At 44.7% G+C, this 23,906-nt stretch overlaps 1 protein-coding gene across 2 annotated transcripts in view; it reads left to right on the top strand.

Annotated features, from left to right (window-relative positions):
* Window positions 1-23,906, top strand: part of HTR4 (5-hydroxytryptamine receptor 4) — a 998,998-nt gene that overhangs the window by 519,658 nt on the left and 455,434 nt on the right. For both annotated transcript variants that reach the window (XM_069764171.1, XM_069764170.1), the window contains exons 3-4: window positions 7,990-8,115; window positions 15,326-15,526. In XM_069764171.1, coding sequence (XP_069620272.1) covers window positions 7,990-8,115; window positions 15,326-15,526 — 327 coding nt within the window. The remainder of the gene's footprint in view (window positions 1-7,989; window positions 8,116-15,325; window positions 15,527-23,906) is intronic.

Below are 23,906 nucleotides of genomic sequence, written 5' to 3' on the forward strand. Positions count from 1 at the left end.
TTTCCACTTTTCAACACTAGGGGGAGCAGCTGCTGAAATTTCAGAAAAACCTAGTGTACAAATAGCTCACATTACAGCACTGCAGTAATTATGGGCGGAGTCTGCTGACGTGTGTGTGATGTCTCCTCTCCTCCCCTTCTGGGTGTTTGCTAAGGGATTAGAGAGGATGATATTCAGGAACCCAGTGAGCAGCCATTTTGTTGGTGACTGCAGAGTATGGCTGCCGTCACACTCGCAGTATTTGGTCAGTATTTTACCTCAGTATTTGTAAGCCAAAACCAGGAGTGGAACAATTAGAGGAAAAGTATAATAGAAACACGTCACCACTTCTGCATTTATCACCGACTCCTGGTTTTGGCTTACAGATACTGAGGTAAAATACTGACCAAATACTGCTAGTGGACGGCAGCCTTAGGCTACTTTCACACTAGCGTTGTTGGCTGTACATTGCAATGCGTCATTCAGGAGAAAAAACGCATCCTGCAAAGTTGTCTGCAGGATGCGTTTTTTCCCCATAGACTAACATTACCGACGCATTGCGACGTATTGCCACACGTCGTAACTGTCGTGCGACGGTTGCATCATGTTTTGGTGGACCGCCGCCACAAAAAAAGTTACATGTAACGTTTGTGCATCGAGTCCACCATTTTCGACCGCGCATGCACAGCAGAAACTCCGCCCCATCCTCCCCAGACCTTACAATGGGGCAGCGGAAGCGTCGTAAGACTGCTTCCGCTGCCCACGTCGGACATTTCTTTCACAGCATGCATTGGTACGACGCACTGCGACGGGCCCGTACCGATGCTAGTGTGAAAGCAGCCTTATACTGACAAGTAGACAGTCACCGAGGATGGCAGGCAGCAAGGATTCTGGGAGATATGTGGTGGAGGGAGCAGGTTGACAGCAGCACAGAGTACAGGAGAGCAGTGTGCTGGTCTATAGGGGCCCCCTGTTTGGTGCGCGGAGCAGCCAGGGATTGTACATAGAGCGCTGTCTTTTATACACATGGATGGACCGTCTGCTCCACAGAAATCCAGGAAACATTTCTGCGGATTGATGGCCTGTTCTGATCCAGACTTTGCATGCAGACCCCATTCCCCTCCTCAGATCCTGTCTTCCCCATCCTGTCCTGGCAATGTGTGAAAGCAAGGTGACAGGCGCAGTCTGGGGTGACGCTGGGAAGGAAATGTAGCCATATAGTAACGATAAAAATGAGACCCCTCTCTTCAGTTACCTCACCAGCCTTCCCCTGACTACACCTAACTGGAGGTCACGCTGCCCCCTCTATTACCCCAGACCCGCGTGCAGGTGCTCAGCCAGAACCACCATAGAATGGGTCCGCTTTCTGAAGATAATACTGCCATAGTGTTCTCACATAATACCGCCATATAGATCACACACAATACTATCAAATAGATCACACAATACTGTCATACAGTTCTCACATAATACCACCATATAGATCACACATAATACTGCCAGTGTTCTCACATAATACTGCCATATAGATCACACATAATACCGCCAGTGTTCTCACATAATACTGCCATATAGATCACATATAATACCGCCAGTGTTCTCACATAATACCGCCATATAGATCACACATAATACCACCAGTGTTCTCACATACCACCATATAGATCACACATAATACTGCCATAGTGTTCTCACATAATATCGCCATATTGATCACATAATACTGCCATAGTGTTCTCACATAATACCGCCATATAGATCACACATAATGCTGCCAGTGTTCTCACATAATACCGCCATATAGATCACACACAATACCACCATATAATTCTCACAATACTGATCAAGCATAATACCACCATACAGATCACATAATACCGTCATATAGATCTCACATAATGCCATAATACAGCATGACGCCCGCAGCTTCTGTTATCGCACGCATTGAGTTGTGTGTGCAATGGGGAAAGATATGCAGGGGGGAGAGGAGTGCATAGAAGTGGATTAGATACACGGTTCACCAGACAGTATCACACAGGAGAGGATTAGATACACGGCTCAGCAGACAGTATCACACAGGAGAGGATTAGATACACGGCTCACCAGACATTATCACACAGGAGAGGATTAGATACACGGCTCAGCAGTCAGTATTCCACAGGATTAGATACATAGGTCAGCACAGGATAGGATTAGATACATTGCTCAGCAGACACTATCACACAGGAGAGGATTAGATACACGGCTCACCAGACAGTATCACACAGGAGAGGATTAGATACACGGCTCACTAGACAGTATCACACAGGAGAGGATTAGATACACGGCTCAGCAGTCAGTATTCCACAGGATTAGATACACAGGTCAGCACAGGATAGGATTAGATACACGGCTCAGCAGTCAGTATTCCACAGGAGGATTAGATACACAGGTCAGCACAGGATAGGATTAGATACATGGCTCAGCAGACAGTATTACACAGGAGAGGATTAGATACACGGCTCAGCAGACAGTATCACACAGGATAGGATTAGATACACGGCTCAGCAGTCAGTATTCCACAGGAGGATTAGATACACAGGTCAGCACAGGAGAGGACTAGATACACGGCTCAGCAGTCAGTATTCCACAGGATTAGATACACAGGTCAGCACAGGATAGGATTAGATACACGGCTCAGCAGACACTATCACACAGGAGAGGATTAGATACACGGCTCACCAGACAGTATCACACAGGAGAGGATTAGATACATGGCTCAGCAGACAGTATCACACAGGATAGGATTAGATACACGGCTCAGCAGTCAGTATTCCACAGGAGGATTAGATACACAGGTCAGCACAGGGGAGGATTAGATACATGGCTCAGCAGTCAGTATTCCACAGGATTAGATACACAGGTCAGCACAGGATAGGATTAGATACACGGCTCAGCACAGTATAGTGATAGATGCAGGGTCTGACGTCCTGTGAGGAGCTGCAGCGAGAGGTCGTGCAGCACAGAGCCTCCCCCATCCCCCTCTGTTACCTCTCTGCAGCTCCTGATAAGAGAACATCAGACCACAGCACTTCAGACTCTCTAGCGATTCTAGAGATTCAGCCACACACCAGGCAGCAGAGCACAGGGAATGGCCGCTGAGTGTGAGGGGAGACAGATGTAGCTGCTCCTCCAACAGCGCAGCTCTCAGTCACAGTGGAGCTCACAGGTACACTCCACTGTAGGCTGAAGCAAGATGGCGCCGATCTCCTGCCTCTGCTGTGATGTGGAGACAGCCCAGGGGGTGTGGCCACATCAGAGCAGAGAGCAGCTGAGCTTATAATGGTAGCTATGGGGTCGCCTTCCGACTGCAGATGTCTATGTCCAGGGCTGCCGTATGTGAAGACTGTAAGTGTCGTGCAGCTACACTTACAGTCCTGCAAATGAAAATGGCGGCGCCCAGTGGCAGAAAAAAAATGAATAAAAAAAAAACAATAAACACTATGCACTTGAAAATAACTTATAAAAATAAGGAATTAAAGAGGTTTTTTTTTTTTTTACAATATTAAAACGCGGCACCTTCCCTTTAAACGGAACCTGTCACCCAAGGGAACCAGTCACCCCCAAAATCGAAGGTGAGCTAAGCCCACCGGTATCAGGGGCTTATCTACAGCATTCTGTAATGCTGTAGATAAGCCCCCGATGTAACCAGAAAGAGGAGAAAAAGAGGTTAGATTATACTCACCTGTGCGGGCGGTCCGATCCGATGGGCATCGTAATCCGGTCCGTGGCCTCCCATCTTCATAGAATGACGTCCTCTTCTTGTCTTCACGCTGCGGCTCCGGCGCAGGCGTACTTTGTGTGCCCTGTTGAGGGCAGAGCAATGTACTTCAGTGTGCAGGCGCCGGGCCTCTCTGACCTTTCCTTACCTTTTGTAAGAACATGGGAGGCCCCAGACCGGACCGCGATGCCCATCGGACCGCACCGTAGCGGGACCACCCCTGGGTGAGTATATTCTAACCTCTTTTTCTCATCTTTTACGATACATCGGGGGCTTATCTGCAGCATTACAGAATGCTGTAGATAAGCCCCTGATGCCGGTGGGCTTAGCTCACCTTTGATTTTGGGGGTGACAGGGTCCTTTTAATAATTAAGTATACAGTATAGATTCATACATTTGTAATGAAAATAACAGTAATAAAATAATTAACAATTTATATTCGAATAAAAGGTTGACAGCTAGGAAACATAATGCTAAAATTAATTGCTACTGTGTGATTTTTGTAATCCTTTCAATTGAGAAAATGAAGCGTGATATAGATTGCTATTTAAGTACTATTAACCTCCTTGCCCTATGTCTATAAAAGAAAGACTAAACCGCTCAACTGTTGCATTGTGCAGTGATTACAGCTGAGACTCGATGTTCTGGGTAAAAGGCAACCACCTGGAAAGAAAATATAATAGATATGGCATATAATGGGTATTGCATGGATTCCCTAGGCACACACATGACATCATACAGCAGTAGAGGGGATTCTTCTAATGGCATAATTTTTAGACTGTGTAAGCATAGAGATCACAATACTACCAACCATAACTAAAGACATAATGCTCCTGCATTAATAAATGGTTGTTACAGATATGGTTGCAATTTTTTTCCTGTGTATTTTATAGTTCATATTTCATTTGTTCGGCTAATGCTTCAATGACACAAAAGTGTACTAAAAGTTATGTGTAGCACAGTAAATGCTGAAATAGTATACAATCTATAAGGCTACATTGGGTAGTACAAGGAGATAAGGTTAAATGATGATGTATAACAACTGTTAAGATATTTATTAGTTCTGTTCCTGCACATTTCTCTGCAAGGCAATCATCTGACCAAATATTATGGCCGGTCAGAGGCAAATGCTTATATTACTGGGCAGTGCTATATTACTCTAATTTCCAGCTCAGCAATGCAGCATGGCCATTTGATATAGCAAAATATATATTTTATTTTAGATATTGATTGCACCCTTTCTATTTTACCCATGAATTTAAAGGATTTGTTTTGTTTCATGTCTTTTTGTTTATAGGTTTAGGGATACAAAAAATGCAATTAAGCTCTTACATACCCTTCTTGGGTCCAGTGCTGCCTTTTGCCACTGCTCTGATCTCTGCTGATTAGCTGCAGAAGTGATGATGTGTTACACCCAATCACTGAGCTCAGCTACATCAACAGAGCTGCTCATTTCAGTGATTGGCGGCAGTCACAGTCAAACTGACATGACTGCTGGAGCTGCACAACAAAGTACAGAGTAGCAATGGAGATAATGCTGGAATTCAGGAGGGTAAGAGCTCAGTATAATTTTTTTGTGTCCCTGTGCCTATGGGGAAACAATTTTGCAAAAGGCATCCTTTTTAAATGGAAACTGTGCTTTCAACAAATTTGGTAGTAAAGGATATATAAGAAACATTCTAACATAGAGTATATCATCAAAAGAAAACTGTTTCCTTCCCCACTTATCAGTAACTTTTTCCTCTTCTCCTTGACTCTTGAACACCTTCTTGCTCTGAAAAGATGGACTGCTAGCTCAGTATGGTATTATGATACAGAGTCTTTTATAGTCTATACAGAAGAGTTGGGGAGTGAGGAGCAAAGTGAGAGAACAGGCAGAGGAAGACACAGAAAGATCGTGCTGCGGTTCTAAGCTTTACCTGACCCCATGGCCTTGATTCACATCCAGTCAGCTCAGTACTGTTGAGTGCTATCCAAGTGGTTGCGAAAGGTGAAAGTTTGGACACACGTTCTCATTTAAAGATTTTTCTGTATTTTCGTGACTATGAAAATTGTACATTCACACTGAAGGCATCAAAACTATGAATTAACACATGCGGAATTATATACTTAACAAAAAAGTGTGAGACAACTGAAAATATGTCTTATATTCTAGGTTCTTCAAAGTAGCCACCTTTTGCTTTGATGACTGCTTTGCACACTTTTGGCATTCTCTATCTAGCGCCCGACTTAGCTATCAGCACGTGACACACAAAATAGCGTCTAATTGCTGTGGCCGCCAGTGCGGTGCCGTGCGCTTTCACGGCGCTTTCCTTACCCAAGCCTGGGTGGTTAGCGGCATCCACCAGAGCGGCACTGCATGCACTCTTGTGCTTCTAAATAATTATTATTATTTCATTCACTCTGACACCTCAGTTGCGGTGTCGAGCACAAGAGGTCTAGATGAACTCTAATCCAGAGTCTGGGGACAGAGTTCTGTGACTCCTTGCTTGAGCACTTTTGTGTGGTACCGTGGCCCTGTGATGCAACAGGGTTCGCTTTCTTCATACAGGGTGAAGTTAACCCGTTTGTGAATCCATTTTGTACCGCCATATAGTCCGTCATTACTCAGCAGCAGGTTCCATTTCTGCACGGTGGACCCCGGGCTGCGAACGCACCTTATTCTATCTATCTAATTATTTGGTGCGTTCCGCTAGCCCTAACAATATGCACCTGTAAAATAGGCTGTCAGCAATCGCTACAGAAATGCCAAACATGTGGATGATTAATATGGTTTAGGCACACTGTGGGGCTCAGAAGGGAGGGGGCATTTAGATCTGGGAGTGCAGAATTTGCTGAATTTTATTTGCGGCAAAGAGCCATAGTGCTTTTCAAGAGCCTTTGTACTACCAGTAATGTGAATGCCCCCTATATTTCCATTAAGAGATGGCTGACCTGAGTGGGAACCTATTTTTTCTGTCGATTTAGTTGAAGTTTTTATTAGGAACATTTTACAATGCTTGGGATCACATTTATTTGGCGCTCAACGCTGAGCACTTACATAAGGGTTTCCATCTGAATATTCAAGTGATGTGATTCAGATGAAACCTCAGGGATACACTCACTATAATGAGGCAGTAGAATTACTCTGGACTTAGTCTGGTCTCTGTTCAGCATTGAAATTTTTTTCAACAGTGCAAAAACCAGTGACCCACCGCACTATTATTTACAGCTAAAAAGATGGACACCAGATCATAGGTCATATGGTGTCCACAGTACCTCCATCTGCCTCAGTATAGGGAATCTTCCTCTGGGTGTTTCATCTCAATCATGTATTTCAGAGCTTTACACGGAAACCATGGTATGAAAGCTCAGCGCAAAGCGCTGGATAAATGTGAGCCTAGCCTTGGGCCTCTTTCACATGTCCTGGTGACTCTAGAACCCAGTGGCAACCTTCTCCGGGCTTTAGTTGACACACTTGGACTGGGGTGTTTATAACTTTCAGCTTGCTTCTGGAAGTTGCAGGTGATATTTCTATTTCCAGTTCCCTTCTGCGGCTTGGAGCTATAGCAGTCGGCTATCTTCCTCCCTGGTATTTGGAGGACGTCAGTGTTTCTCTCTGAGTCTATTCAAGCTAAGTGTTTTGCTTGTTTGTGTATCCCATCTGCCTTTATTGGTAGTGAGGATTGACTAGCGCTCATCCTGTCCTTCCCGATGCTGTGCTTATCGCCAGGGTCAGGCAGGAATTAGGTATCCTGCTTGGTGATAGGTGCAGAACCTATATAGGGATGATAGGACAGACAGGGTGATGTTAGATGTACCTAGGGGACTCTACTCTTCCTTCCTTAGTGTTCGGTTCCCTTTACCTTATCCCTTCATGTTGCACTTAGTCTTTCCTACACGTTGTATGACAGTAATGTCTTCTCAGCTATGAGTGAAAAAAATATAATTTTTGAGGCTCTACGACAGGTTTGCTATTCAAAGAATGATTAGGAAATTACCAATGCCTTTTATCAAGCCTTCCAAAAATTATCCCTATTTTTAGCGATTGGGAACAGGCTAGCTATCTTCAAAGTGAAGAAGGAAAGGCTTGTCACTAGACAGAGTGAATATATTTAAGTGCAAATGAATTCCACTAGCAGTTTACAAAAATCTGTAATTCAACAAAATACTGGTTTTATTTGCTTGTAGAGATATACAGTATTCCATAAACCTTTTCACCAAATTGTTCCGCCCTTAATCTTGCCATATTGTGTTTTTGCTCCAAATAGAACACAAGAGGGATTCGGTGTGGGGGAGAAGACAGTTCTCATTACCTTCATCACAACAGTCATCCTGATGACCATTCTGGGTAACCTTCTTGTGATGGTGGCAGTATGCAGGGATAGACAGCTGAGGTGAGTCACAACTTGGATTTTATCACTAATATGCTTGAGGAGGATATGCACTTGTTAAATGAGCTAAGCTGTAGTTATACTTCGTATTGAGAATAGCTTCTCTTGAATCAGAAGTCGGCAAACTATAGGCAATACAGCTGTTGTGAAACTATAAAAGTAAAACTCTGAGTATGCTCTTACATTTACCCAACTGCTTGTGGTGGTCTGTGCATACTGAGAGTTATAATTTCACAACAACTGAAGTGCTGCTGGTTGATGATCACTTCCCTGAAGCCTTTGCTGTTGTAATTCTAGAAATATGTTGGAACTTCTTGGACCTGGAATCTTATGCTAAGGGACTATTCTCATGTACCAAGTTCTCCCATGGACTGTGTATACACATAAAAATGACAGAAACATCTCAATTAAGTCTATGGGTTCATAAGAATCATGGTCAGAACATGGATGCCATCCATGTCCAATCTGTATGCTGTCCATTTTTTAAATTGTAATTAATAGGAGAAGCTTTGAAAATTTTATTTTTGAAAATACCCGATGAAACGCTAATGGTAAAAATTTACAAACTGACAAAACGCTACTTTAAATTGGTCAATTTTTTTCACAAACCTGAAAAAATCTGAATAGGACCCTACTGCTATATGACATTCCGCTAATAGGAATCCTGTCTGTACATTACTGCAGTCTTAGCACCAAAAAACAGCAAGTACTGGATAAGAGTAATCGGATTGCATTTTAGAAACCCATCTAAAATTTATTAAACCGAAACTGAAGGAAACGTGGCAATATATCTTCCTACGTGAAGCCAATTTTTATCCCTGGTTTTCTAGATATAGGACAATGACGGTAGCAGAGTATTTGGTAATGTGAATGATTTCCTATCACTATGAGTCAGACAATGAGACATTCTTGACTCAGATCATCTTTACAGCATGTGATTTGATTAACCACCGATCTATCTATTCCTGAACCAGAAAGCACCTTCTCCTCTGGAGAATTTCAACCACTAATTGAAGCTAAGAAATTTGCTGTCATATTCTTAAAGGCTCATTATATACTAGATGGCAGCCCGATTCTAAAGAATCGGGAGTCTAGAATCCCTATATACTTTATTTATTCAAATGTAAGAATAATACAATTAATAAATAATAGTAAGAAAGAACAAAAATAATAGGCAGTATATGGAGAAAACACCAAACAAAAGTTCAAAATTGGTGTGAAAATGTCACTGAACCACTTCACAACTAAATATATATAGTTTTGGTAAATGGTATTATCATTTTTTTGACGAAATTCGGCAGGAGCTTGAAGAGCAACGTCACTGGGCCCGCCTCCACGCAGTAGAAACTTGCTGTGAGGTAAAAATTCAAAAATCACACCAAAATGGCGGGCGGAGTGTGTCACAGTACGGCACGTTTCTGATTGGTCGCTCGCAGCAGGCGGCAACCAATCAGACACTGGACACTGTTGACGTCACTTATCTCCGGACATTAGCTCCGGACATTAGCTCCGGACATTAGCTCCGGACATTATCTCCGCACATTAGCTCCGGACATTAGCTCCGGACATTAGCTCCGGACAAAGCCACGGAAGTTGGCACAAATTGCAGGAAGTAGCATTCTAGGCAATTATATATTAGATAAAGACCTGACCCGTTCTTTAATTTTACATACAGATATCATAGATATTAGCCTTTGGCCGCTTTCGGGTTTCTTAGCTGAAACGTCAAGAAGAATTTCATGTGCAATTTTTACCCATTACTGTCTCAAGTTAAGTCTTGACTGAGATCATGAATGTGTAATCATGAAGAATGTTAGGAGTGGTGGTTTTATAGATCTGATGTGCAATAAATAAGTGGTAATATATGTAAGATCTTCCTGTGTCAGGAAGACAGTTATTTGTGTCTCATATTTCCTGAAAGGTTTTCTCATCGCTCAGGTCAGGCTGTCATTGTGGCATCCTAATCCTACCAATATGGATGATGTTTCCTGCCAGTACAAGAACAAAAGTACAATGTTTCCATAAAAATCTGAATCAAAATGCTGCGGAGGAAAGTATTCAATTCTGAAGTAATTGCCAGTTCTTACTAGGTCACAGTAATTTGTAATCTGCACAAGTGGAAATACAGCGGAGACACAGATTATGTTCTTGCCAATTGAAGGAAATAGAGATGGGTGTGGAACAATGCACTTACGTCCCTTAAACTTAAAACTGATAAAAACCAATATTTAGATACAGTACAGACCAAAAGTTTGGACGCACCTTCTCATTTAAAGATTTTTCTGTATTTTCATGACTATGAAAATTTTAAATTCACACTGAAGGCATCAAAACTATGAATTAACACATGTGGAATTATATACTTAACAAAAAAGTGTGAAAAAACTGAAAATATGTCTTATGTTCTAGGTTCTTCAAAGTAGCCACCTTTTGCTTTGATGACTGCTTTGCACACTCTTGGCATTCTCTTGATGAGCTTCAAGAGGTAGTCACCAGAAATGGTTTTCACTTCACAGGGGTGCCCTGTCAAGTTTAATAAGTGGGATTTCTTACCTTACAAATGGGGTTGGGACCATCAGTTTTGTTGAGCAGAAGTCTGGTGGATACACAGCTGATAATCCTACTGAATAGACTGCTAGAATTTGTATTATGGCAAGAAAAAAGCAGCTAAGTAAAGAAAAACGAGTGGCCATCATTACTTTAAGAAATGAAGGTCAGTCAGTCCGAAAAATTGGGAAAAATTTGAAAGTGTCCCCAAGTGCAGTTGCAAAAACCATCAAGTGTGTAGTGTTTCACCCACTACGTGTCTTGGGGGACACTCGCTTTGCATGGGAATAATGCATACAGGCACGATTTCTTACATAAATTAAGTCCGTTCCGGTTTATTATAGCGTCATAAACCGACCGCACCGTAAGGCAGGTTACACACAATCTGTTACTTTAACACGTGTGGCTTTACAAAACATTCGGTAGTCACGTCTTTTCTCTTCATTACATTACATGCATCAACGGAACATATTAAACCCCGACAATCTGTTCCAATGGCAGATACGTCTCTGCCGTATATTATAGGTTTTATCCCATACCAGGGATTACCTCAGGAGCTTCAGCTCTACACACTGACTCCTGCCAGTGTTAGTTCACAGGGAAACTGCCTCACTGGGATCACCGTCCTTGTGAACAGGGCACCTCGGATAGTCCAGACCCACAGTAGGAACTGTAGCTTCCCCAAACACAGAAACCATCTCAGGCTCTGTAGATGCAGCCTTTCCATGTGCTTCCAGGAAGTTCAATCACAGGCAATTCCAGCACACAGGCTATCAGTCCGTGATCTTGCCAAGTGCTTACAGGACTCCAGTCCATCCCAGGACAATCCAACACTCTGACCATTCCAGGAATCACACTCTTACCAGGTGCTTGCAGGACTCCAGCTAATCCCAGGACAATCCAACACCCTCGAGCATTCAGTCCATAGCCTCAGCAGTGCTTCCAGGATTCCAGCCCACTCCAGGACAATCCAACACCCAGGCTATTGCAGGACTCACGGTCTCAGCAGTGCTTCCAGGACTCCAACAATCCAACACTGACCATTCATCAGGTCCACGGTCTCAGGTGCTTCCAGGAAGACTCCACTCACAGGAGCTTCCAACACCGACCATCCAGGACCTAGCACATGGAACAAATGGATCCATACACAGGAACCACGTGACCCACACCCTGATCACATTGCATACCTGTAACCACTCCCCTGGGTGGGAGTGTGGATGTGTGGCTAATTTGTCCCGCCCATCTCACATAACTAGCCTAGTAAGTCTCCCTTCATAACTATCCAAACTCTTGAGGGACTACAGGTCCCAGAACAACAACATTGCATCAGACTTACCATGCAGACTCCCTCTGTGACACATATCGGCCATTCACAACTCTGCCAGTCACTGTTTCATCACATTTATGCCTCCAAGCGCATCTTGAAGCGCACAAACAGGGCCCCCTGGCTGTAACGTGGGTCACCGCTACAAAGAAACTGGCTCACATGAGGACCGCCCCAGGAAAGGAAGACCAAGAGTCACCTCTGCTTCTGAGGATAAGTTTATCCGAGTCACCAGCCTCAGAAGTCGCAGGTTAACAGCAGCTCAGAGTAGAGACCAGGTCAATGCCACACAGAGATCTAGCAACAGACACATCTCTACAACAAGTGTTAAGAAGAGACTTTGTGCAGCAGGCCTTCATGGTAGAATATCTGCTAGGAAAGCACTGCTAAGGACAGGCAACAAGCAGAAGAGACTTGTTTGGGCTAAAGAACACAAGAAATGGACATTAGACCAGTGGAAATCTGTGCTTTGGTCTGATGAGTCCAAATTTGAGATCTTTGGTTCCAACCACCGTGTCTTTTTGCGACGCAGAAAAGGTGAACGGATGGACTCTACATGCCTGGTTCCCACCGTGAAGCATGGAGGAGGAGGTGTGATGGTGTGGGAGTGCTTTGCTGGTGACACTGTTGGGGATTTATTCAAAATTGAAGGCATATTGAACCAGCATGGCTACCACAGCATCTTGCAGTGGCATGCTTTCCATCCGGTTTGCGTTTAGTTGGATCATCATTTATTTTTCAACAGGACAATGACCCTAAACACACCTCCAGGCTGTGTAAGGGCTATTTGACCAAGAAGGAGAGTGATGGGGTGTTACGCCAGATGACCTGGCCTCCACAGTCACAAGACTTAAACCCAATTGAGATGGTTTGGGGTGAGCTGGACCGCAGAGTAATTGCAAGTATGCCAACATGCCAGCTAGATTCTCATCCACTTTTCTCAATGGAACGCTGTGAGAAGCAGATGATACTTGCAATCATGTGACCTCCAGCTGGAGCTGGAAAGAGAGGGGAATCCTGACAGTCACATGCAGAAAGGTAACTCAATCCCAGAACACCTCTTTAATGTCCACTGATTATTTTCCTACTCAGTGGCTAAGCTTATTTAGCTCTAAGGCTATGTCGAAACGTTGTATATTCAGTGCAGATTGTGCAGTGAATCTAAAGCAGAATCCACATGCCTTACTTTTGGTTTCTGCTATATTTTTGATTTTGTTGCATATTTCACCCTTACCATTCCAAAGGTCAAATCTGCACTGTTTCTGCACAAGGAATTGAAATTCTACGATTTAAAAAAAATGTGACAAAAACAATTACTGCAAGGATTCTGCCAAAACAATGCAGCTTGTGGATGGGATTAAGTTAGAACTCATCAGACAAATCAAACATGTAATCTGCACCAAAACATCTGCAAAAAGATGCTGCTAAAAAGGTCACCCTTCCTCCCACCTTTGCAAAAGCGCAGCAAAATCTGCATTTAGAGTAATGTGTTTTTACTGCTAGGAGAGCCGGTTTTGTCTGTAAAAAAGAAGAATGCATAAACGCTGCATGTGAACATAGCCTTATGGTTTAGATTTACCCAAAATGGTGCGGGAGAAAAATGGAGTGGTTGTTCAAGGAAAATTTAAATCTTGACATCTCACACTGAGAAATAAGAGAATTTAATCTGATTATTATTAATATTATTATTGTGAGAAATCACTTTTCTTTTGCACCAATTTTGATATCTCGCCCTCTTAGTCCAGACAGAATAAAAATGTTGACTGTCCAGTCTGCTTGATCCTGAAACAGAGCGTCTATTGTACGTAGCTTGTGTCTGGCATTACACTCATGTCATTCAAGTAAAAGAGTGGCACTGTTTCTAAGAAAAACACCTTTGTTTCCTGTAACTGTAACATGGAAGACCATTGACCTTTTTACAAAAATCTCTTTTTTATGGTTACAATGTAATATATGTAGGAAGTTTAATTTAAATAAATGCAGTTAGTGGCTATAGCTATTAGAGGGGCTCTCTGGTTTTGTTATTCTTTTTAACACATTTGCAAAAATTACTACATTTCTGTTTTTTCAGTCAAGATGGGGTGCAGAGTGTACATTAATGAGAAAAAAATGAACTTTTTTGAATTTGAAACAAAGAGTGAAAAATTTAAAGGGGTCTGAATACTTTCCGTACCCACTGCAGGAATGACAGTATACAGGGGCTGAGATTAGTAATATACTGCAGTATATTGCTCTTTACAGAAGGGCTGAGAGGAGAGATATACTGCAGGAGTAGGCTCTATGTACAGGGCCTACATGCAGACAATCCCTGCATGTGTTTCTGCTGTCAAACAGCCATGAGACAAGCACACATGGTGATTCAAAGTATTTGAGCGCACCGACGATACTCTATTAGCACACGAGAATGCTTGCATAACACTTTATCCAAGGATGCTGGGAAGGCAGGGTACTGTTCAAGAGCAAAGAATGTACAGATAGATGCTTAAGGTGTATTTTATACTTTGATTAGCTTGATGATAACTCAGAGAGGTGGTAGTTAGGGTTAGTTAGAAGTGCACAGGAGAGAGGGATGGGGTCTGCAGCACTGAGGAGAAGCAAGTGCTGCTGGACAGACATCTGTCTGGGATGATTTAGTGAATCCTGCATTGAGCAGGGGGTTGGACACGATGACCCAGGAAGTCCCTACCAACCCTAACATTCTATGATTCTATGAAATTTAGTTTTAACAGATATACATAAGTCTTCCCGTTTTGCTATGTGAACCTGCATGCACTGAAGAGCGGCTAGAAATAAAAAAATACAGAACACAAAGTTACAAGAAAGAAACTAAATGGTGGGCTCAACCTGTATATTATCAATAAGTTGCATTTACTGTGCTGTGCAAAAAAAGAATGTAGCTCTGATAATAACAATTTAAAAACCATAGTTCTGACTTTCTGACTTCTTACCCTGTCAAAAAAATAGAAATGAAAAACTTGTACCTACCAATTGTTGCCTTTACTAGTCCAGCACCATCTGTATGGCACAAGACCACAGTAGCCTAACACTGGGCTCGTTAGTCTTGTGCCATATGCCTTGGCCCAATATTTCACTGTAGTGGCTATGTGCTGTGCTAGTGGATGGTATGTCATTTCTGAAGCTTTGTCAGCAAACACTGTTGAGGAGTAACCAGAAGGATGGAGCTTCAATGGCAATGATAGGCAAGTCCAGTTTGTTTTTTTTTGTTTTTTTTACATGATAAGCCCTTTAAATATTCATGTATGTTCTTTAATAAACATGTGGGCAATGAACTTATAGCAACACCAGTGAATTATTGTGATGGTTCTTACATTTTATTTACAGGAAAATCAAAACCAATTACTTCATCGTGTCACTCGCATTTGCCGACTTGCTGGTATCAGTACTGGTGATGCCATTTGGAGCCATAGAGTTAGTAGAAGAAAAGTGGATTTATGGGGAGATGTTTTGTCTGGTACGTACATCACTTGATGTTCTTCTGACAACAGCTTCCATACTCCATCTCTGCTGCATTTCACTGGACAGGTATGTAATAGATTCTAGAAGTTTACAGTTCGAAATGTGCAAGCATAAAATGATATCAAGTGCGTCCTATGAAGTAGAAATTGGAACGTGTTTTATGCTTAGAGTTTGTTCTACATATCTGTAACATTTTTCGTGCAAAAACTGTTAACCTTCAAGCTACATAAAATTCTTTCCGATGCTAATTTTAAAAAATCTGTTCCATCACTATGGCAACATGGATCTCTTCCTTATATGTGTTTAACTGTAGAAAAAGTGTGATACATTTTCGGATCTTATTGTCATAGATACAAGTGAATGTGATAGTGTTTTTTAACTAGCTATTAAATAGAGCTTATTAATACCTTGTTCCTTGTTTATTAACTCCTAACTGTTAGGACTGGCGGAACGCACCAAGAAAGGTGATATAGATGCGTTCGCAGTCCGGGGTCCACCGTGCAGGTGAAAACCTGCTGCTAGTAAATACAGACTATATGGCGGTACACTAAAGTATATACACGTGGGTTCAACCTCACCCAGCGTGAAGGGAGCAATCCTGTTGCGTCACAGGATCGCGGTACCGCACCTAACGCGCGAGCGAGTAGTCAGCGTACTTAACCCCAACTGGGATTGAAGTCCGATTAGACCCTCGCTGGCACTACACCACAACTGGGTGTGTAAGGAAACTAAGTATAAATATATAAATGCACAGGAGTGTGAGCAATGCCGCACTGACGGACGCCACCAACCACACTGGCTTGGGTATGGAAAGCGCAAGGCAAGCGCACGGCGCCGTACAGGCGGACACAGCAAGAGGACGCTGTAATGTGTGAATCGTGCTGTAGGATAAGTCGGGCGCTAGATAGCAAACATACACCTTCCGCGAACAGACATTCAATAGGGAGGGTTATTTAAAGAGCGACTTTCACTCACAACATACACACATATAACATTATGAGACAATACTAGCGCATGGCCGTGCGGTCATGCGCAGTTTATATAGTTGCAGCACAGGAAGTGGCTACAGCACTTTTGCCCTTCCAAGACCTGCCAAGAGGACCAATGGAATGTGCTGCAGAGCTTCAGCACATGACCCTCGATCTCCAACGGGAGATCTTACCCGGGGCATGCTCAGTACGTGCAGACAAGGACTTAGTCCCAGAGAAGTCCGCTCGCTGCTGACCAGCACTGACTTTAATGGCAGAGACTGGAGAAGCAGCAGCAACTCTTCGCACAGAGTCAGACTGAGCGAGACGCTGGGATCGACGTCCCTGCTGAGCAGACTCCACTGTGGCTGGAGGAGAATGGGAGACCGCAGTGGAGACGGATCGAGATTCCCCCTGTGCAGCAGAGGAAACTCGACTCCTAACATTACCCCCCCTCCTAGGGCCCCCCCTCCTTGGGCCTCGCTACGTTCGAAGGCAGCAATGAGCTGCGGAGCCCGAATGTGCTCAACAGGCTCCCAGGACCTGTCCTCGGGGCCATAACCCTTCCAGTCTACCAAATAAAATTTTTTACCACGCACCACCTTGCACCCCAAAATAGCGTTCACCTCATAATCGTCCGTAGACGAACCCGATGTCCCAGCAGATGACTCGGAAAACCGGGACATATACACGGGTTTCAAGAGGGACACATGAAAGGTATCGGTGATACCCAGGCGTGGCGGAAGGGCCAAACAATAGACCACAGGATTAACCTGCTCGAGGACCTTGAATGGACCCAAGTAGCGAGGAGCAAATTTAGTGGACTCAACTCGCAGCCTGATGTTACGGGCGGAGAGCCACACCAAGTCGCCAGGAGCAAAGGTCGGAGCGGGGCGCCGATGAGCATCGGCGGTGGACCTCATTCTCTACTTAGAGGCCCGAATGGCATCCTGAGTGCGGTCCCAAATATCCCGTGCCTCCACAGCCCAGTCTGCCACCCTGGAGTCGGCGGAAGACACGGGCATAGGCACAGGTACCCGTGGATGCTGACCATAGTTGAGGAGGAATGGGGTTTGTCCAGTGGAGTCGGCTACGGCGTTGTTCAGTGCAAACTCTGCCCATGATAGCAAGGATGCCCAGTCATCCTGCCTGGCTGAAACAAAATGTCGCAGGTATGTGACCAAGGTCTGGTTGGCCCTCTCTACCAACCCATTCGTCTCGGGATGATAAGCGGAAGAGAGATTCAACTCAATACTGAGAAGACGACAGAGCTCTCTCCAGAACCGAGACGCAAACTGGGGACCCCGGTCACTGACAATTTTGTCTGGCATACCATGCAGGCGGAAGATATGTCTAATGAACAACGCTGCCAAGGCCCGTGCAGAAGGTAACCGCGGCAGCGGCACCAAATGCACCATTTTTGAGAAATGATCGGTGATGACCCAAATGATGGTACAGCCGCGAGACTTGGGCAAACCCACAACAAAGTCCATCCCGACCATCTCCCAGGGCCTATCTGCCACCGGCAAGGGATAGAGCAAACCAGCTGGCCTTTGACACGGAGATTTATTTTTGGCGCAGGAGACACACGCCAGAACATAATCCTTGACATCCCGGACCATATGCGGCCACCAGTACGTCCTCGCCAGTAGCTCAGATGTCCTCTTTGTCCCAAAGTGTCCACCCACCCTGGACGAATGAGCCCAAGAGAGAACCTCCGGTCGCAAATTAATGGGCACAAAAGTCTTGCCCGGAGGCACAGACTCTAGCGAAACCGGCGCCACGGTTCTCAGGCTCTCGGAAGGGACAATAAGCCGAGGCTCCTCTTCCTCCTCCTCAGTTGACATAAGGGAGCGAGAGAGAGCGTCAGCACGGATATTCTTCTCCCCGGCGAGATAATGAAGGGAAAAGTGGAACCGGGAGAAGAACAGGGACCATCTGGCCTGGCGAGAATTTAGCCGCTGGGCTGTCTGCAAATAGACCAAATTTTTGTGGTCCGTGTAAACTTGGAAGGGAAACCGCGCACCTTCCAGAAGGTGTCTCCACTCCGAAAAGGCCAACTTCATTGCTAGCAACTCCCTGTCCCCGATGGAGTAGTTCCTCTCCGCTGGCGTGAAGGTCTTGGAGAAGAAGAAGCTTGGATGCTTCCGACCTTGAGCATCCTTTTGGTAGAGGACTGCTCCAGCACCAACGGACGAGGCATCCACCTCCATTAGGAATGGCTTATCCACATCGGGACGATGTAAGATGGGAGCGCTAGCAAAGTGGGACTTAATAGAAGTGAAGGCCTTGGAGACCTCTTCCGACCACAATTTGGGATTCGCTCCCTTCTTGGTGAGGGCTACCAAGGGAGCTACCAGAGTTGAGAAGTGGGGAATGAACTGGCGGTAATAGTTTATGAACCCCATAAAGCGCTGCACCGCTTTAAGAGAATGGGGCTCTTGCCAGTCCATCACAGCCTGTAGTTTGGCAGGATCCATAGCCAATCCCTGGGCGGAGATGATATAGCCCAGGAAAGGTAAGGACTCCTGCTCAAACACACACTTCTCCAACTTTGCATAAAGAGAGTTTGCCCGTAGGAGGTCGAAGACTCTGCCAACATTTCTCCGGTGGGAGTCAATATCTGGAGAAAAGATGAGAATATCATCCAGATAGACTACAACCGAGGTGGAAAGCATATCCCGGAAGATGTCGTTGACAAAGTCTTGGAAAACGGCAGGTGCATTACAGAGCCCGAAGGGCATCACCAGATACTCATAGTGCCCATCTCTGGTGTTAAATGCCGTTTTCCACTCGTCCCCCTCACGGATGCGAATCAGGTTATAAGCACCCCGCAGATCTAGTTTAGTAAACACTCTAGCTCCCCGAAGCCTATCGAAATCAGATATCAACGGCAAAGGGTACTTGTTCTTAACTGTGATAGCATTAAGACCCCTGTAGTCTATGCATGGACGTAGTTCTCCATTCTTCTTCTGCACGAAAAAGAACCCTGCCCCAGCAGGTGACACTGACTTCCTTATGAACCCTCTTGCCAGATTCTCTTGTATGTACTGAGACATTGCCTCCGTTTCCGGGAGAGATAATGGATAGACTCGACCCCGGGGAGGCTCAGCACCAGGCAAGAGATCAATAGGACAGTCATAGGGGCGATGGGGCGGAAGAGTCTCCGCTGCCTTTTTGGAGAACACGTCTGCATAAGACCAATATTGCTTGGGGAGAGAGGAGAGATCTGCGGGTACCTCTGTAGTAGTAACCTGAACGCACTCTCGATGACACCTGTTCCCACAAGATTCACCCCATCCCAGAATTCTGCCTGAGGACCACTCGATGTGAGGAGAGTGGTACCATAACCAAGGTATCCCCAAGAGAACCTCATCAATTCCCTCAGGAATGACGAGTAGAGATATAATCTCCTGATGAGATGGTGACATGGACAGAGTAAAAGGGATAGTTTGATGTGTAATCTGTGTGGGCAGTGTCGACCCATTCACCACTCATACGGTTACTGGTTGAGATAGCATGACCAGAGGAATTGCGTGACGTTGGGCGAAGGCTGAAGACATAAAATTGCCCTCCGCCCCAGAATCCACGCAGAGTTTCACCAAGTGAGAGGATGAGCCCAATGTTACTGTCCCCTTAAAGGACAATTTGGAGGCAAACGTCGCCGTGTCTAGTGCACCTCCACCAACTACCACTAGACGATGACGTTTCCTCGACCGCTTGAGACATCTGGAGGCAAGATGTCCAGACTATTGGCAAAGATGACAAATCTGGAGTGCACGAGCGGTCCGGGACTTAGATCCTGCTCGAGACTCTACCACAGGCTCATGGGGCTCAGGAGCCTGGTCTGGAGATTCCAAAGGTTTGGCGAAGGTGGGAGCCAGCCGAAACCTCTGCCTACACTGGGCTCGCTCCAACCTCCGCTCACGAAAACGGAGATCAATACGAGTGGATAGAGTAATTAATTCCTCCAGTGTGGCGGGAATCTCCCTAGTGGCCAGGGCGTCGTTAACGTGGTCAGCCAGCCCCCTCCAAAATATCGGAATGAGGGCTTTATCCGACCACTCCAGCTCAGATGCTAAGGTGAGGAAGTGGACGGCAAAATGACTGACCAAGGACGAGCCCTGAGTCAATGCCAACAATTGGAGCGCCGTATCATGGGTGACACGAGGTCCCAAAAAGACCTGTTTCAGAGTGCTCAGAAACAACCGAGCACTCTGCACCACATGATCGCTACGCTCCCATAGCGGCGTAGCCCACTGCAATGCTCTGTCCGACAGAAGAGACACTATAAATCCCACCTTAGCCCGCTCTGTAGGGAAACGAGAGGCCAGAAGCTCGAGATGGATAGAGCACTGACTCACGAAACCCCTACAAGACTTACTGTCACCAGAGAATTTCTCTGGAAGCGGGAGGCGAGTTAGAGTCGGGACAGGAGCGGCAGTGGACAAGGTGGCTGCAGCAACACTAGCAGCCTGAACAGCGACAGCAGTGACATCCACAGCTGAAGTTGAACGCTCAAGAGCCGCCAACCTTCCCTCCAGCTGCTGGATGTACCGCTGTGAATGCTGATTGTCCATCATTTATTAGCCAGACCCTGGCGCTAGTATTCTGTTAGGACTGGCGGAACGCACCAAGAAAGGTGATATAGATGCGTTCACAGTCCGGGGTCCACCGTGCAGGTGAAAACCTGCTGCTAGTAAATACAGACTATATGGCGGTACACTAAAGTATATACACGTGGGTTCAACCTCACCCAGCGTGAAGGGAGCAATCCTGTTGCGTCACAGGATCGCGGTACCGCACCTAAAGCGCGAGCGAGTAGTCAGCGTACTTAACCCCAACTGGGATTGAAGTCCGATTAGACCCTCGCTGGCACTACACCACAACTGGGTGTGTAAGGAAACTAAGTATAAATATATAAATGCACAGGAGTGCGAGCAATGCCGCACTGACGGACGCCACCAACCACACTGGCTTGGGTATGGAAAGCGCAAGGCAAGCGCACGGCGCCGTACAGGCGGACACAGCAAGAGGACGCTGTAATGTGTGAATCGTGCTGTAGGATAAGTCGGGCGCTAGATAGCAAACACACACCTTCCGCGAACAGACATTCAATAGGGAGGGTTATTTAAAGAGCGACTTTCACTCACAACATACACACATACGCAGTTTATATAGTTGCAGCACAGGAAGTGGCTACAGCACTTTTGCCCTTCCAAGACCTGCCAAGAGGACCAATGGAATGTGCTGCAGAGCCTGAGCACATGATCTTCGATCTCCAACGGGAGATCTTACCCTGGGCATGCTCAGTACGTGCAGACAAGGACTTAGTCCCAGAGAAGTCCGCTCGCTGCTGACCAGCACTGACTTTAATGGCAGAGACTGGAGAAGCAGCAGCAACTCTTCGCACAGAGTCAGACTGAGCGAGACGCTGGGATCGACGTCCCTGCTGAGCAGACTCCACTGCGGCTGGAGGAGAATGGGAGACCGCAGCGGAGACGGATCGAGATTCCCCCTATGCAGCAGAGGAAACTCGACTCCTAACACTAATGCTCTGACAATGAGTTGTTGTCAATTCCTGCTCCACTAAAGATACATACATCATGCTTATCTCACAGGTGCTACCATTGTACCGACGAGGTCAGCATCGGTGAAAACTTCAATCCCTGTAGTTTTAAGACTTTATATGCTATAGTCAATAGTACTGATGACTTCTTCATGATGCCGTTGAAGGTTGCCTAAGAATGGTATGGTCTAATACAGGGATCAACCATAGTGATAGGCGAACGTGCTCGGATAACATCTTATTCAAGCATGCTCCGGTATTATCCGAGCATCTGGGAGTGCTCGTATATTATGTTCGAGTCCCTGCGGCTGCATGATTTGTGGTAATAGACAGCCTGAACATATGTGGGGATGGCCTGTTTGTTAGGTCATCCCCACACATATATAGACTGTCTAACAGCCACAAAACATGCAGCCGCAGGGACTCAAACATAATATACAAGAACTCCAAGATGCTTGGAGAATACTCCAGTGTGCTCAGATAAGACCCTATCCTAGCTCGTTTGCTCATCTCTAATCAACAACCATTAGCAATCCATCTGTTCTGAAACTAACAGCAGCTAGTGTCAAAGGTTGTTGATCCCTGCTTTAATCTAAAGGGTTTATCCGTGACTTTTTTTTTAAAATGTGGTCTTAAAAATAGGTAGTTGAGGCTTACCTCAACTACCTGTCTGTTCTATTCCTCACCTGCACAGACTGGTCATAGACCACTCCTGCCAGCCATTCAGTTGCTCAATATCAAAAGAACAGCTTTTCTACTTCCGGGCTTCTCTGTTGACAGGGTGTAACTACCGACTTTATGCTGATTTACAGCCGTCTCTCAGAATTGGGCAGTGGGGAGCCGGCTGTCAACTAAAATAGCATTGGCAGTCACAACCCGTCAATAGAACAGAGTGGAAAAGGAGCCGCTGAAACATGACATCAACTTAAGCCGCTGAATCACCGGCATGAGCAGTCTGTTACTGCTCTATGTTTGCAGTGGCTGGTGTCAGACACAACAGGGAAGTAGGTATCACTTACCTGTCTGCTAGTTTTTAGGTCCATAGTTAAAAGAAAAAATAGTCATCAATAAACCCTTTCATGTTTGTCAATGTTATACTATTACGTATAATACATAAGTATTGCTGTGTGTTTTATGAGGAACTGGACTCAACCACTACTAATAAAAATAAAATAAAAAGTCAGAAAAATAACTTGTATAAAATGGAAGGCATTGTAGATAATGACTTGAAGTGAAGTATTGTAACTAGAGCGGAATGGATGGAGAAGATGGAACAGTTAATTTTGAAAAAAGTAATGGAGAATTGTGAAACTCATAAAGTGCCAGATGCCTCATTAATAAGATGAAGGATCTAAAATTAATAATGTTGGAAGAGAAATATAATGATATAGTAAAGATAACTAAGACATGACTGGATGAAAGAACTTAGGGACGTCAATTACACTGACATAAATTACAAAGATGTTACTTGGTTAACATTGACCAGAACATAATAATCTTTCAATTGTCTCCTAAACAGTTTTTATTTCCATATGTGTGGTTTTAAGAGCCCCCAAAACTTTTACGATTCAATTCTCTTTTTTTTCATAATACATTGGGCCTAATTTTTATGCTTATATATTTTTATATATGCATTTCAATTTTTTTACTCTTTTTATTATTATTTTTACGATTACAAAGAACAACCGAAATACATTTTAAATTGTGTTCTCTTTCTATACAATTTTTTTCTACATTGGAGATACGCTTTTTTTTCTACAATGGCGGGGCTATAACTAGTGATTTGGACTGCAGAAATGAACTGTGTATACAATGATTGTTCAGAGCTGTGTATGCAGTTATTAGAAAGGCAGAGATGGTAATATATTATTTCAGACTTTTGTGTTGGGGAGTCCAACCATCTTCTACT

Source organism: Ranitomeya imitator, chromosome 4, assembly GCF_032444005.1.
Source record: "Ranitomeya imitator isolate aRanImi1 chromosome 4, aRanImi1.pri, whole genome shotgun sequence".
NCBI lineage: Eukaryota > Metazoa > Chordata > Amphibia > Anura > Dendrobatidae > Ranitomeya > Ranitomeya imitator.